This window comes from Nymphalis io, chromosome 7, assembly GCF_905147045.1.
Source record: "Nymphalis io chromosome 7, ilAglIoxx1.1, whole genome shotgun sequence".
Taxonomy (NCBI): Eukaryota; Metazoa; Arthropoda; class Insecta; order Lepidoptera; family Nymphalidae; genus Nymphalis; species Nymphalis io.
In genome coordinates, this window is record NC_065894.1 from 1,112,495 (window position 1) to 1,129,448 (window position 16,954).

The 16,954-nt window shown below is 37.9% G+C and overlaps 2 protein-coding genes across 2 annotated transcripts; one reads left to right on the forward strand and one right to left on the reverse strand.

The window, feature by feature from the left end:
* Positions 1–7,612: 7,612 nt before the first annotated feature.
* On the reverse strand, positions 7,613–9,757 carry LOC126769393 (NADH-ubiquinone oxidoreductase 75 kDa subunit, mitochondrial-like). The gene has a single exon (XM_050488149.1). It carries the CDS (start codon positions 9,755–9,757, stop codon positions 7,613–7,615), a length of 2,145 nt encoding a protein of 714 aa, XP_050344106.1.
* A 5,822-nt stretch (positions 9,758–15,579) lies between these two features.
* On the forward strand, positions 15,580–16,331 carry LOC126769626 (aquaporin AQPAe.a-like). The gene has a single exon (XM_050488499.1). The coding sequence runs from the start codon at positions 15,580–15,582 to the stop codon at positions 16,282–16,284; it is 705 nt and encodes a 234-aa protein (XP_050344456.1). The 3' UTR covers positions 16,285–16,331.
* The last annotated feature ends 623 nt before the right edge of the window (positions 16,332–16,954 follow it).

Genomic DNA, 16,954 nt, shown 5'->3' on the forward strand with positions numbered 1-16,954 from the left:
CCACCTGATGGTAAGTGGTAGTTGAGTCAAAACGCGACGACGGCAAGTACAGTCGGGAAGAGTGTTCTGCACTAGCCGCCTTCGCCTTGCCGGCCCGCAAGATGCCTCTTCACGCCTCGTTTGAAGGAACCCGTGTTGTAAGAGGAGGGGAACACGTGAGCTGGTAAGGAATTCCATTTTTTGGAAGTGCGACAAAGAAAGGAGTTGCCAAATTTCTTTGTGCGCGATGGAATTGATGTCACAGTTAGGCAATGACATCGAAAGCCAGCTCGCGTAGACTTATGAAGGAAGGGGGAAGCAGGAATTAGAGAAAATAATTCCTCAGTGCACTCGCCGTGATACAGTCGATAGAAAGCGCTCAGCGCTGCTATCTCTCGACGCAATTGTAAAGGTTCAAGGGTGTTTGTGACCTTTACGTCCAAATAATGCGGACCGCATGTCGCTGCAACCGATCTAAGGCCTCCAGTAGGTACTTAGCGGAGCCATTCCAAAGGTGCGAGCAATATTCCACGCAAGACCGTACCTGTGTTTTGTATAACAGGCACAGTTGTTGTGGCGTGAAAAAACGCCGCATAAAACTCTGCGATTTGAACCATAATTTTAAAAAACAATTATGTCCTACCTAAAATATTATATTAAAACAGATAATAAAAAACTCTAAAATTAGCAGCACTTCAGAATTAGATTGTAATTACAATTCCGTGGGCGAATATTTCGCACTACGAATGCCCAAGTTAGCTAAAATTTATGCGGATCTCGCACTATAGATTAATATGTACTCGTAGTAGGAAAGGTTTATAAAATGTACTATGTAGCAAGAACTTTTTATGGCAAGGACTGTAATAATAATTTTCATATTTCATTCATGTCATCTTTTAAAGACTCAAAACTATGTACATAATGGCAAATTTTCATTTTCATTTTTGATTTAATTTTTTCACAGCGGCAAAAGTTTTTCGCAGGCACAACGGCCTCGACGTGGACTTGGAGGGACGGCTGTGGGCCACTTATCGCCAGCTGAAAAAGGAGCTGCAGTAGGTAATAAGTCAAGCTAAGGAGAGAGCAAGGGAGGAGCTTCTGGTGGGCCTGAACAGGGACCCGTGGGGACGCCCGTACCGTGGTGTGCGAGGAAAGTTCCGCACACACGGCGCCCCTGCGACGGAAACGTTGCCGCCGGATCTCCTCCTGCGACTGGTTGGTGAATTATTTCCCCAACCAGGCGAACACGTCCCACCAAGTAAGACCCCTCGCTCTGTAACAGATGACAGTGCGGCTCCACCACACGTTACGGAGCGAGAGATGGAGATGGCCCTCGATCGATTGAGGGCCAGAACCACACCGCCGGGTCCGGACGGGGTTCCAGGGCGTGTTCTGCGTGGCGCCCTGGAACATCTAGGTGGGAGGCTTCGGGAACTGTTTGATGAATGTCTTTCCAGTGGGCAGTTTCCGAAGCTGTGGAAGGAGGAAAAGTTGGTTCTGTTGCCGAAGGAGGGGGGTCCACTCGATTCTCCTTCAGCATATAGGCCAATTGTGCTGCTGAATGAGACGGGCAAGCTCTTCGAGAAGATCCTCGCTGCCCGTCTTATTCAGCACCTCAACGAGGTGGGGCCGGGTCTTTCAGAGGCTCAGTACGGGTTCAGGGAGGGTCGATCAACCATTGACGCCCTGGACGCCCTAAAGACCTGGACCACCGAGGCGGTGGCCCGAGGAGACGTAGTCCTGGCGGTATCGCTGGACGTAGCGAACGCCTTTAACAGTCTTCCCTTCGAGACTATAAGGGAGTCACTCCGATACCACAGGGTGCCTTCCTACCTCAGAAGGCTGTTGGGGGCATACCTCCGGGACCGAGTGGTCCTCTGGGAGGTGGGTGATGGGCGACTTGTCCGGCGTTGGGTAGGCTGCGGCGTTCCACAGGGGTCGGTACTCGGCCCAATCCTATGGAACGTCGGATTCGATTGGCTCCTTAGGGCCCCCATCCTTCCCGGAATGAGGGTGTTGTGCAACGCGGATGACACCCTCATCACGGCGACGGGGCAGACCTTTCAGGAGGCGGCCCACCTGGCCGAGGTCGGAGTATCGCTCACGATGGACCGGATTGGGATGCTGGGCTTGAGGGTCTCTGTCACAAAAACAGAGGCCCTCCTATTCCACGGTCCACGTCGGGGTCCCCCTCAAGGGGCGTCTATCACCGTCCAGGGGACGGTGATTAAGGTGCAAGCCCAGATGAGGTATCTAGATCTGATCCTGGAGGAAGATGGAGCTTCAGGCAGCATTTTGTCCAACTCGGCACGAAGCTCATAAGTGCTACCCAATGTAGGAGGGCCGGAAACACCGTGTCGGCGCTTATACGCTGGCGTGGTACACTCCATGGCGTTGTACGGTGCACCCATTTGGGTGGATGCTCTCACCGCTCGTAACAGAGCTTTTCTGCGGAGGCCGTAAAGAGTCATAGCGTTGAGAGCGATACGTGGGTACCGTACGGTGTCATGGACAGCAGCGACACAATTCTCGCGATCCGCCCTGGGAACTCCAGACAGAGGTGCTTGCGGAAGTGCACCGGTTCCGGGTGGAAACGAGGTCAAGCGGCGTCCGTCCAGGATCGGCGGAGGTTGAGCGAGTCAGGGCCCTAGCCCAGCGAGCCTTGATTCGAAGGTGGGAGGAGGACCTGAGTTTCCCCTCAGCAGGCCTTGTGACAGTGGAGGCGGTCCGCCCCCACTTGAGTCGCTGGGTGGAATGGAGTCACGGCACACTCACATTCAAGCTGACGCAGGTACTTACCGGACACGGTTGTTTCGGTAAGTACCTGCACCGGATAGCGAGGCGGGAGGTGACACCCTCCTGCCATGAGTGTGGTTCGCCTTCGGACACAGCTTGCCACACTCTGATTGAGTGTGCCGCTTGGGGACCTCAGCGCCTGTCCCTGGCGGCCTTAGTCGGTGAAGACCTCTCACTGCCGAGTGTGATAAACGCCATGCTTGGTAGCGAGAGGTGCTGGTTGGAGACGGTCTCCTTCTGCGAAAATGTCATGTCGCAGAAGGATGCAGCGGAGCGGGAGCGTGAGGAGAGGGCCTCCGCTGACTCGCTTCGCCGAAGAAGACCGGGGAGAAGGCGTCGGCGCTATGCGCATCTTCTCCTCCCGCCCTAAGTGTTGCCGGGGTTAGGGGGTCTTTGTACCCTGAGAACCCCCTAGGATTTGGAGGCCTGCAGAGGCGGGCCAACCGTCGGGGCGTCACGGTAGTATGCGCAAGCGATCCCGTGACGCCCCTCGAAAAGGCGGTGTGGGTACCGCTGGTTTTTTAGTGGGTATTCCAGCGCATACTCGGCGCCGGCGAGTCCCACATACCCCCCACTAAAAGTGGGGGAAACGCGTAAACGCGTTTTTCCAGCGAAAAAAAAAAAAAAAGGGGGCAAAAGTTACCCTATTGGCAGATAAAATTACTTGGATTTCTTGTTATTCGTAATTGATTAATTGAACGGAAGAACTAAAAGGCGTTGACTTGTCAATAATATACCTTCATCGCTCTGTTGCTTATTCGTTCTATTTTTAATGGTGCACTTGTGTGTGGGATGGTAAGTGCCAGGTGGTAGATGGTAGCAGCATGCATATTGCAGTTAGAGTAAGCTGTAATAGTTGTGTTCATGGCTGTTCACAGATTTCTAATTCGTATTATTGTTGTACGAATTACGTTAATTATTTAGTAGTTGGAAATGTATTCGGAACCTTAAAATCGGTGTTGGACCATCTATCATTCTACTGCCACATAATAATACTTAATTTAAAGTTTAAATTCCTTCAATAAAGAAACATTAAACTTATTGATATTTAAAGTAAAAACTACTGCAGATCACACGATATCCGAAAAGAAAATACTCAGGTCTTATTGGAATGAATCCGGTTTTTGAATCCTGAACTCGGAGAATCGGTATCTTCATTATAAGCTTACCACTAGACGACCAAAATAATCATAATTAAAACAAAGGGTCGATACCACGCGACATAAGAATATTAACCTAGTTTGCCAGATTTTCTAGAATTACACGCGAATTTAAAAATTCACTGAATTAATGATTAAGTTAAAAATAGCGAAGGGAGAAAGGGAGCGGAAATTTTAAATGATTGCTATTCAAGTTGACATAAAATATTCGTTTTAAATTACGAAAAATGAATTTAATAGTGTTTCAATAAGCATTTGTTTATTATCTTCATCACACATGTCGGATTAAGTCTCGCGGTGTTTTCCTTCACAACCAAGAATAAGATATATTATATTTTTAAATACAAATTAACCACACGGAAATTTAGTGATATTTTCCCGGATTCGAACCAACAATCTTCTAGTACTCACGTGTTCTAACCACTGGGTCATATCAGCTCTAAATCACCCGGCAAATCCTATTTCAGAAAAAATACAATATTTAAAAAACTCATCAACAATACGTATGAACTATGCGAGCACTTCGTCGCTTCACAATTATAAGCGAATAAATTCCGCAGATTTGGCTACTTTGAAATTGCACAGACCAGACAAATAAGAAGAATATTTAGTGAAAAAATAAACGACCAACCACAAATGCACTCTATTTCCTTATTTTCCGAAGGGACATCTTTACTTGCTTTCCGGGGCACGGGAATGTAAACCGTGGCACGGCTTACATTCCACGGCCATACTCCAGGCTGCGACTACGAATTTCTGGACAGATACACCCAATAAGGATTTACTGGCCTAACCCTAACTCAAAAGACCACAGATTTTGCAGCCTATATTATATATAGCCTATTTAAGCTTATATACTTAAATACCAATGTAATATAATTCAATAAAATGTTATTAAAATAATGTTTTGCAAGGAAAATGAAAGCTAATATTTTCTAAATGAGTTCAGGCCTGCGGCGATACCTTAAGATATTAAATTATTGAAGACATTATATATCTATATGAACAAAATTTTTAATCATATCACCCGAAAGACGTCCACTGCTGGACAAAGGCCTCCCCCAAGGATTTCCACGTTGGCTGGTCTTGCGCTGCCCGCATTCAACGGCTTCTCGCGACTCGTTCTAAGTTGTCGGTCCACCTTGTAGGGGGCCTGCCCACGCCTCTTCCGGTTCGTGGTCGCCACTCGAGAACCTTTCTGCCCCAGCGGCCGTCGGTTCTGCGAGCAATGTGCCCCGCCCACTGCCACTTCAATTTAGCAATTCTTCGGGCTATGTCGGTTACTTTAGTTCGCCTGCAGATTTCATCATTTCTGATTCGATCTCGCAGAGAAACTCCGAGCATAGCCCTCTCCATTGCCCTTTGAGTGACCTTGAGCCTTCTTATGAGGCCCATTGTGAGCGACCACGTCTCTGATCCATAAGTCATCGCTGGCAACACACACTGGTCGAAGACTTTCGACTTGAAGTTTCAAATTTTTAATTATGATTAATTCAAATCGCTTTCTATTTAATTCATCAATTAATTTTTACATCCGATAACTGGACTGGAAAATAAAGAAAGAAAAGAAAGAATATTTACATGTATACATACATAAACACACAATACTTTTAACAACAATAATACTAACTATAGAGGCTTTGATCTCAAAACACAATTGAAAAAATATAGCCGTTATTCGAACAACGTTGAATGGATACAGTTTCGATGTTCATTAAAAATTCCTATAACTAAAACTCGAACAACGAATTCATCGACAAAATTGGCTACCATTTGCGATATTAAATTTTCAATGACGTAAGACCTGCCTCTAGAAAGCTTCTTTGTTCAAATTAGCTACTCCCAGATCCAGCCAGGGCTTCCAACACTGTCCAGTCTTGCCACGTAGTGTCATCGTAATGGTGCAGATACTACCTCACAATTTTTGGCAGGTTCCACTAATTTGATGAACAGAGCGGTAGCGTCTTTCCCATTTCGATCCGTAGGCGTCCTAAAGACGTCCTTATTGCCCCCGATGATAACATTACATCGGCTAATATCAACACGATAGATTACAGAGCAAACACACACCTATCCCGCCGGCGGGGTCGAAGTTCCTCTTTTATTATAACCCGTACGCGCTTAGGCGTATGAGCTATGTGATTGGCACCCGACTTTTGAAAATCGATTTTTTTCTTTTTGATTCTTATAGATACTCGTATGTAGTTGATTGTAATAAAAAAATTTTCGTTTGTAGTAGCTCTAAAAAATTTGGAGGACATCGAAAAAAACTCATCCCCCGGTTTTGTCGATACTCAAAATTAATTGTTTGATTCTTGAGGTGAATCGTTTGTAGTTGATTGTAGTGAAAAAAATCGTTTGTAGTTGAAGCAAAAAAAAAAATTAATTGTTTGATTCTTGAGGTGAATCGTTTGTAGTTGATTGTAGTGAAAAAAATCGTTTGTAGTTGAAGCAAAAAAAAAAAAATTTTTAATTTTTAAACAAGTTTTTTTTCTTTCACAAAACAAATACTCTATTTTTACAGCGCAAGTTCACTATACTCGAGAAAATCTTGATCTTTCTATACAAGTTAATTCGTGGACTCGTCATTTATAGTTTATTTATTAGGAAGCCAACTTTATATACACTAAGTAATACTTTTTCTTAATATGTATATAAAAGTAGTTATAGAGTATGTACCAATTATAATTTATTTTAATGAATTAGTATATTTGCCCTACGCATACTATAAGGATACTCTATATAATATGGTTATTTGTCCGTGAGTCAAAAATAAACCTGACTAACAATTAAAATAGGTTTTAAATTTAAAATATTATGCTTCAATTTTCCTATGCAGTTTGTTTATTTTTATCTTACGTCCGTTACGAAAATTCTTATTAAAGTGAACTTGAGAAGAACCGTGCATGAATCCGAGTCGCTTCTTTTGTTTGGGTAATCTTTATTGCAAGTCTCACCTCACCTTCAAAAGCGCGTTAAGCCATCGATCCAAGCTGTTATAAGAAACTTGGGAATCGAACTATATTGCAATTGAAGTAATTTATTTATTTATTTTCAGCAGTAGTTTAGATCCAACAAACCTCACAAAATAAACATAAAATGATTGTACCTTTTCACTATATTATTGAGAAAAACTCACATTAAACTTAAGTAATATTCATAACGAGTGTAATGAATATTACAATAGAATATATGTATACTGGTAACATACTTTGTGCCTTTAGTTCACTGGGCACATAACAAAGGTCTGACTGCGAAAAATACGGATTCTTAGGAACTTAAAAGAAAGTTCTGTCTTTAGATTCATACGGGAAACAGTAAGTATATCAGCACAATAAGATATTAATGATCTTGCGAGTACAATAGTAGCCTTCTTATAAATTTTGAGTTCAAATAATAACCCCTATAATGTTTAACAAACCTTATTTTTTAATGTTCATTAATGTTTCATTTATTTTTTAGTAATAATTCTATGTAATTATTTTATATAGTTTAATTAGTATGTTTGCTTTATTGAAATTAAAAAAGAACAAGTGAAAAATATAACTTTATTAAGAATATTTGCTATTACTATAGCACTAAATGTGTACCAACATTAAAATCCATATAACAATTAAAATCAACATTACATAACTAGTCTTTTATTTTATGTATAAATTATAATATATTAAATAGTACTAAACAGAAGCGTAATCAGATTTTTCTATTTCGGTAGCAGCCTTTGTGGCTTTGACCATAGTTGGTGAGTTATAAGTAAAAATATCCGAACAATAATAGTCTTTTAAAGTTTTCATCTCTACATGCAAAGAACTACTCTCAACACCAGTCTCTTTTCTAGTATCTTTATTCAGAAGTTGAGGAATTAAATCAGCGAATAACTTATTTTGGTACGTCCCAAAATGTAATAAGCTTGGGCTTACCTGGGCTAATCTGATACAGAGCGATTCTCTATCACTGTAAAATAAACATATTTGACAATACTCTGCCAGTGCTCGTATTATTTTCCAGTCATAACGTGAATTACCAGGTGGAGTTACAGCAGGGAAGGCAAACTGAGATCTACATTCCATATTCATGAAGATGCCACCCGCTTCTGTGTAAGCGCTTCCAGGTAAAACAATTGACGCACACTCCGCTCCCCGATCTCCTTGAAAACCTACGTAAATAATAGAACAATCGGTCGGGGCATCCCACCTACAGAACACGTGGTCTGCACCTAAAGATATCACTACTTTTGGGGACAATGATTTTAATGCAGCTAATCCACCTGGCTTCCACCCAACCTCTAAAGCGCCGGCGAAACTAGCTTCTTTTGTTATAACATTTATCACTTCCCAATTTTCATCCACCGTTAAGGTATTCACTAATTCATTTAACTCTTTCATAACAGCCACAGTATTTGAAGTTTGTAACTGATCAATGCCAACGAATATTAAAGGCCGCATTGCACTCTGTATGTAGTTTTTAGCTTTAGATATATCATTGATAGATTTACCAATATATTGAACCTGATAGTTATACTGGCACTGTGGGCCAATCACATAAATGTCACATTCATTGTACACATAAGCTTCTCTAATACGAGAATTTAAAATTGGAGCTTCAAAGCGAGGATTAGTTCCTATAAGTAATATTTTATCGGCTGTTGCTACATCTTTCATTCTGACATTTAGAGAATAACCGGCTCTTATATCGATATTTGACCCAGAATAAGACAAACCACGTTCAATAAATGTGTTATCAGAACCAAGCATATTAAGTAAGTCCTTCGCAGCTACTAAGGTTTCTACTGAACAATGCGGACCTGCAATAGCCAGTATCTTAGCGGGACATGCAGATTTTATTAATTTTCCAGCCATTTTCAAAGCGCAATCCCATTCTATTGGACACAACCCACTTTCATTCCTATGCATTGGAGTTATAAGTCTTTGAAACTCAAGAGAATCTATCGCCCAACGGCCTTTGTCAGATAGCCATTCCTGATTGATGTCATCATTTTCACGAGGCAAGACTCTTAATACTCTATCAAATCTATGATTAATGAGTATATTTGTTCCAGTGGCATCAGTTACATCAATGGAATCGGTTTTTATGAGTTCCCATGGCCTTGCTTTAAACATATACGGCTTGGACGTTAACGCTCCAACCGGGCATAAGTCAATTATGTTTCCAGACAATTCGGATAAAAATATTTTGTCGACATATGTCCCTACCAACATGTCAGCACCACGACCTGTCGTTCCAAGAACATCTAAACCGCATACTTGAGACGCAAATCTTATACAACGTGTACAGTGAATACATCTTGTCATCTCAGTTCGAATCAAAGGGCCGAGGTATTTATTTTCCGTAGCCCTCTTACCTTGAAAGTGTATGTCTGTAAATCTTGTTCGATCATTACCGAACTTCATTGAAAGGTCTTGTAAGTCACATTCACCGCCCTGATCACAAATCGGACAATCAAGTGGATGTTCAGCTAAAAGAAATTCCAAAACTGCTTCCTGTGCTTTCAATGTAACTTCGGAATTTGTTTGTATTTTCATATTCTTGGACACTGGCATGGCACAAGCAATTTGTGGTTTCCACATACCTTCAATTTGTACAAGACACATCCTACAGTTGCCAGCTATTGACAATCGATCGTGATAACAGAATGTAGGTACAGTTATACGTTCTCGACGCAACGCTTGTAATACTGTGAAGTAATTCGGAACTGAAACAGCTTTACCATCTATAAAAATATTTACTTCATTCGTCTGACTTCGAGTCTGAATATCATACAACGTTTTACGATTCAACAACTTTTTGAATGACCTGAACATAGCTAGAGTATAATTATTTGTAATTTTAGTTTGTTATTTCCATAGAGATATTTTAATTAATGACAATAAATGTCAAGTAGCTCTAATGACAGAACGATCAAACATTAAAGAAGGTCATACTGCGTATTAATAATAATTTCATTAATTTCGGTCACGGCGGGCAATGTCAACACTGGCTTGTCTTGCGCATGTCATAGAACATATATGTGTGCGCACAAACACAGGTACACTCTCTAAACTCGATTCATTTATTCCCATAGTCTTGTTGTATCTTGTAGACAAAAATAAATTAGTTAACACTTACTACATTGAAACAACTCGAATCCATAAACTAAGTGATTAAAGAATTTTATATTACAAATATTAATTAACAGTACGTATTTCTCAAATAAAATTCAATTCAATATTCGCTTTATTGTATATGTTTTTTTTAACAACAGCACAAAATTCAGTGCCCTACGTAGGTAACTGTAAACATTTCAAAAGAGATTTACGAGAACAAAGATCTTACGACAACAAAGCATCTAAACCAATAAAAATGTCGTGTCTCGTTAGGAATTTTCATAATTTCCATATAAAAAACAATCTCCGAATAAAGAACTCCATACGGAACCAGATCCTAACGTCATCATAATATCGCCGCGACGTAAAAAAGTACGGGCATATTTATTAAATTTACGTCTACGTGTATCAATTTTGTAATGTGAGTTACCCAGTGAGTCCTTCTCACATTGAAGTCGATAAAGAAATATATTAAAAATACCTGTAATTTTATTGTAAAGATCATTAAAGTTGCTATCTCCTTTATTGTCAGAAATAAATACTAGTTAAAGATTAAAGTTTTTTTGTATAGCTCAATCATTCCTTACATCGCCAATGAGCCACCAACCTTGGGTACTAAGATGTATAACATCTTCATCCCTTTTGCGTTCAGCTATGCAGGCTCACTCACACAAGAACACGACAATACTACAATAATATTATTGCTAATTGGAGATAAAATATATAGTGGGTGGCATCTACCCAGACGGGTTCGCACAAAGCCCTAACCCAAGAAATTTGAGTTTAACATCTTTTGGATTATTATAATTACATCATACATACTGTAAATGGGAATATTACAGAGATTCAAGGAAACTTTAACTAAATTATCTAATAGAAAAGAATAACGCATGATCCCATTTGAGAACATAATTAAACTTATTGTTACAAGTTTATAATGGTTTTTGTAACCTGGATAGAAAATTTGTTTATAAAAATACTATTATTGGAAACAACAGTACCTCCTCGTTCCGAAGAAAATAATTTAATATTCCGCGCATGTATCCTTTACAGAGACAAGGGAACGATTTAACGGCTAAAAAAATATTATATCAAATGGATTCCATTACAATAGCTAAGTAAGCGTAAAGTTAAAGTAAAAAATTAACAGCCTGAAAATTTGATTGAGGTGAAATTATATCGATGGCAGCAAAGTAGATACGGACATCTGCATTTTTTCGAAAATTCTTTTTTTTACGGAAATAAGCTTATATTATAACCTTATCTACAAGTCAGTATTGAAGTTTTTTAATTTTTCTAAGTAATTACAATTTTCTGATACGTAAATGAATACATCTACACACGAATTTTAAAAAACGCCACAATAGAAACGGACTTTTGAAATTGTCCGCCTTTACTTCGGGGTATCCACAGATGATTGAACCGCAAACAAAGATATCAGTCACATATCACACTCTTGCGCATACGCGGTTACGCGGGTACGCGGTTAATTTATCGCACTTTTTGTTAAAACTATATTGTTTATAGCACTCTACATTTATGTATCCTTAAAATATTAGTTGCTATTAAGATACCTACCATGATTTTTACAAAAATATCTCTTTTTTTCCATTAGAAGTAGTTTGAAAGTGATAATAATAATAAACTAAAGACGTTGTTTGGTTGAACGCGCTAATCTCAAAAAATACCGGATCAAATTGGAAATTATGTTAGTGTTCCCGTTTATCAAAGGCTATTATTATATTATACATCAAGCTAAAACCAATAGGAGCTAAGCATCAATAAAAAATTTGGCAGAAACAGAATTAGTGGAGAAATAGTAATTAATTAAATATTTTAATTAGAATGAGCTCTATTTTGATTACAGCGAATAAACGGATATAAGGGAGATGTCTTCTTTGGCGTTGAGGCTTTTACAAAGTAAAAAAATACATCTACATTATTTCATAAAAACAACGAAATAGCGATAAAACCCGTTATACAATATTTTACTGGTGGTAGGGCTTTGTGCAAGCTCGTCTGTGTAGGTATCACCCACTCATCAGATATTCTACCGCAAAACAGCAATACTTGATATTGTTGTGTTCCGGTTTGAAGGGTGAGTGAGCCAGTGTAATTACAGGCACAAGGGACATAAAATCTTAGTTCCCAAGGTTGGTGGCGCATTGGCTATAAGCGATGGTTGACATTTCTTACAATGCCAATGTCTAAGGGCGTTTGGTGACCACTTACCATCAGGTGGCCCATATGCTCGTCCACATATATATATATATATATATATATATTATATATGTAGGACTATTATATAGTCCTACATATTTACTATATAATAGTCCTACATAATATTTATACATAATATATATACATATTTCAAAAGTATTGGAAGTGATCACACACACAGTAACAGCCTATGAATGTCCCACTGCTAGGCTAAGGCCTCCTCTCCCTCCTACTCCTCCCAGGTATAAGGCTAGTCAATACTCAAAGACCGAAGAAATAATATATTTTTATTTAAAACACGTCACAATTATTTGAGTACACCGTACTGACTGATCACTATATTATAATAATCTAATAAGAAATTGTTATGATTCATCATGCCAAATATGAAATACAACTAAAAAGGCGATGTGCTGACGGCACAGTGGAAGAATACACATGTAGCAGAATTTCAGTGAAATTAGACACATGCAGGTTTCCTCATGATGTTTTCCTTTACCGTCAAGCACGTGATGAATTATAATTACAAATTAAGCACATGAAAATTCAGTGGTGCTTGCCCGGTTGAACCCACGATCATCAATTAAGATTCACGCGTTCTTACCACTGGGCCATCTCGGCTGACAAGTGAATCTCGGAAGGATGAAGGCTCGGAAGTGATCATATTATTATAATTTTTTATAACATTTAAATACAGTAGTCGCTCTTGCACGCGTATATACTGCAGTAACATACCTATACGTAGATACAGGCATAACATAAACACACTATAGCAAAACTGTCGTGACGATTAAAGTCATACATTTCAGCCTAGCTCACGAATGAGAGCTGGGCTGAAATGTGTGGATTTAAAGTGCGATAAGAAACTTCGTTCTAATAATATTCTCGACACAACAATATTCATTCAATTAATTAAAAACACAATCTAAATTCTAAATACAAATCAATCACAGATGTTAGGACTTTTTGAAATCAAAACGAATAAATAAAAACGAAATGTCGTATACTTCGATCATTCATAATTCATATCCTCGGAACCCATGTGGACAGAATAATCATATTTCTAACTTAAGGCTCTCATCCATCTTTCCTAACCTTAGGTCACTCCGCACAGATGTCAAAATACTTTTCCCGCAAAGTTTATTAATGATTCGACCAGTGCTGTTCGTTATTTTGATTTAGGGTACGCGGATTTCATACTATAAGCGACTTAATGTCGAATTGAGAACTTTCTCGTTTTGTTTTCGACGATTTCAACCAAAAGTTTGGTTCAATTTGAACCAATAGTGAATGCAAAAATTGTTGCTGATTATAATAAATATACCACTCCTGATTTAAAAAATGAATTTATATGTTGATAAATAATTTATTAATTTGGTTGTATCTGCTATTTAGATTTTGATTCGATTTAGTTGTAGAAGTAACAGCCGACGAAGGGCCCACTGTCTACCACGCACACAATTTTTATGTTCTTCCATGTTTGCATTGTAGCAAATTATTGGTTAAGAACACATTTGCCAGAAGATCATGCTCATGATGTCTTCCTTACACCGAGTACGAAACGACTTATAAATACAATTTAAACACATGAAAATTCAGTGGTAATTGACCGAGTCTGAGCCCGCAATCTTCGGCGAAGATCGAGCACTGAATTCGACAAATTTCAGGTTTTATTATGAATGACCATTCTACCTCAAAACTATGACCAATAAAACACACACTATGAATGTACTATTTATGAAATTTCCATGAACGGTGCCGGTTGTGACAAGTTGTGGTTGTGAGAAAAAATATAAATTATTTATAAAGATATAAATGTTTGTATTCATGTTCAAATATTTTGCTCAAGATTTCTCATAAAACGTTATAAATTTATACATTCTTTTAATAGTGTGTTAAGAAATATATCCGATGTATATAATCACAATATACGCTATATTTTTTTCATCAAATATAACTTGATTAGATATAATATAATATCCTGGGACATTATTCACCTACGGCCATCTGATCCCAAATTAAGCAGAGCTTGTACTATGGAAACCAGACAACTGATATTCTTTTGTAAATACCTTCTTATATAGATAATTGAAATGTTGAAGTTGAGCCACTTCGAGACTTCTCGTTCGTTAAGTATATAGATCTAATATATGTATGTAAATTGTTTCTTTAGAAAAAAATATATAATATAGATATTTCAAAAAAGTCAGATAGATACCTATGTTGTTTTGTGAATTATTTTGAAAAAAAAAATATATATATATATTTATATTTATTACGGAAAAATAATCTAAAATATTGCAAATAATTAAATGTCAACTATGTTTCCATGTTAACAATTAACACATCAATAGAAAGCAGACATTGTTATATAGTGTAAGAATATCCCACAGCTGGACTAGAGCCTCTCATCCTTTTTAGGAGCTAATTCCACCACGATGTCTTAATGCGGTCTTTGGAAACACTGTCTTATTTCTTCCTTAACAAACGAGCACGAGATGAATTATAAACACTTTTTTTAAGAAATAGGTAGGCGGAAGGACAAATATACCACTATGATAAGATGTCACTACCGCCCGTAAACATTGGCATAATAAGAAATATTAACCAATGCTCCACCAACCTTGGGAACTAAGATGTTATGTCCCTTGTGCCATTAATTACACTGGCTCTTTAAGCTACAATACAATACTGGGGTACGAGTGGATGTACCTAGACAGGCTTGTATAAATCCCTACCCTACCTAGATTTATTGGTCTAACCACTGAGCCATGTCGAACAAAAAAATATATTATATAAATTTAAATAATATATCATTAAGCAATTTATAAAAAAAAAAAAACAAACAAATAAGGTGATGGTGTAGCTAAAAAAAGTATGATTAAAATAAATAGAGTTACTTATGTTGTAATAATTTTCAACATTTGTTTTTGTTCGCCGTCAAATGCGCTGTTTTTCCCGTTATCGAGAACAAGAGACAATAAATGATGTCAACGCCATTACAACATTGCTCTAATTATATACAAATACTTGAATGGAATATGAAAATTTCGCATATATTAATTTACTTTAAAATATGAATAACAAATTAATAAATTTATCACATAACTGTGAATATTTTTCGTAATGTTTATCGTATTATGTTGATTGCAATTGATTTCAAAATGAAACAGATTAAAAAACAGACAACTATCAAGTTTAGGTTCTGTCGAGATTTTTTTACAGTAGATACTTTTTGTTATTTAGCAAAAAATTCCAAAGCGTGGGTGTATAGATTGACAGCATTTGTTATTATACTAAAGACAATATTTAATGAGAAAATGTCGATGCTTGGTACAGAAGATATCAAAGATTACAAAACAACAGCGCGACAACTTTTTGCTGAATTTCTCGGTACTTCTCTTTACTTATCAATATCTTTATTAGCTGAAACGAATATTGGGAAAACTGTCGTGGGCTCGTCATTGGCTAATGGACTGTTAATTGCATCTGTCATACAAATTATTGGTCATGTATCTGGAGGTCACATCAACCCAGCTGTGACAATTGGAGTTTTAACTTGTGGTCACATGACAGTAATAAAAGCGATCCTCTATATAATAGCACAAATTCTTGGAAGTCTGCTTGGATCTGCTGTTGCGTATAGCGTAACTGATGATAACTTGAGAAATGGTCTCGGGGCTACTGTTCCTTATTTTAATTTGAGAGCTGATCAAGTCCTTGGATTGGAATTTATTATGACGTTCATATTAGTTGCTGTTGTTTTAAGTGTCATGGACAAGAGTGCAAAAGGCTTAGGATCTGGTCCACTTGCGATTGGTCTAAGTGTGACTGCTTGTCAAAGCTCTGCAATTTTGTATACTGGTTCACTAAATCCTGTACGATCTTTTGGACCAGCTGTCATAATGAATATTTGGATACATCATTGGGTGTACTGGGTTGGACCAATTTTGGGTGGAATAACCGCGGGCGTAATATACCGTTTCATATTTACTATAGTACGTGAAAGAAATACAAGTGATTGATGTGCAGCTGTTTTTTTTATGTTTTGGTGATCAATGTCATGATCAAGTAAATGATGTCATTAAATTACGCATTTTTATTAATTTGTATTCAAGTGAAAAAAATGCAATAAAAAAACACGCACCGCGTCTGTTTTCATTTACAGTGCTATAAGCCATATTCAAGAGGGGAAAGGGGTCATAAGTTACTATTTTAACCGCTTATTATTACTATATTATATAACATAATTATTATTATTCTTTTAATTCATTCATTCATGCAAAAAAAATTAAAAGGTTTTAGAAAATAAATAAGCAATTAACTTTCAACATTTAAAATTCTTACTAATGTGAAAACATGGTCATCCTGAATAGGAATCCTCACAGTAAATAAAATAAAAGTTTTGATAGTCTGTCGTAACAATTTGTTGTAAAAAACTACGTAAACAATTTTTTGTTCGTTATTTTTTAAGGAACTTCATTGATGTGTTTAACATTTTGTCTAGACCTTCGACTAGCCCAGTGATTCTTAACCACTGTGCCGCAGCACTTTTGTGTGCCGCGAAATTCTAAGTGTGCCGCAGAATTTTAGACATAATTATGTCAATATTATTAAATAATATGATTTAAAATGAAAAATTCTTTTAACAGGAATAGATATTTAAATCCATAAAATTTGATTGGGTTCGTAATC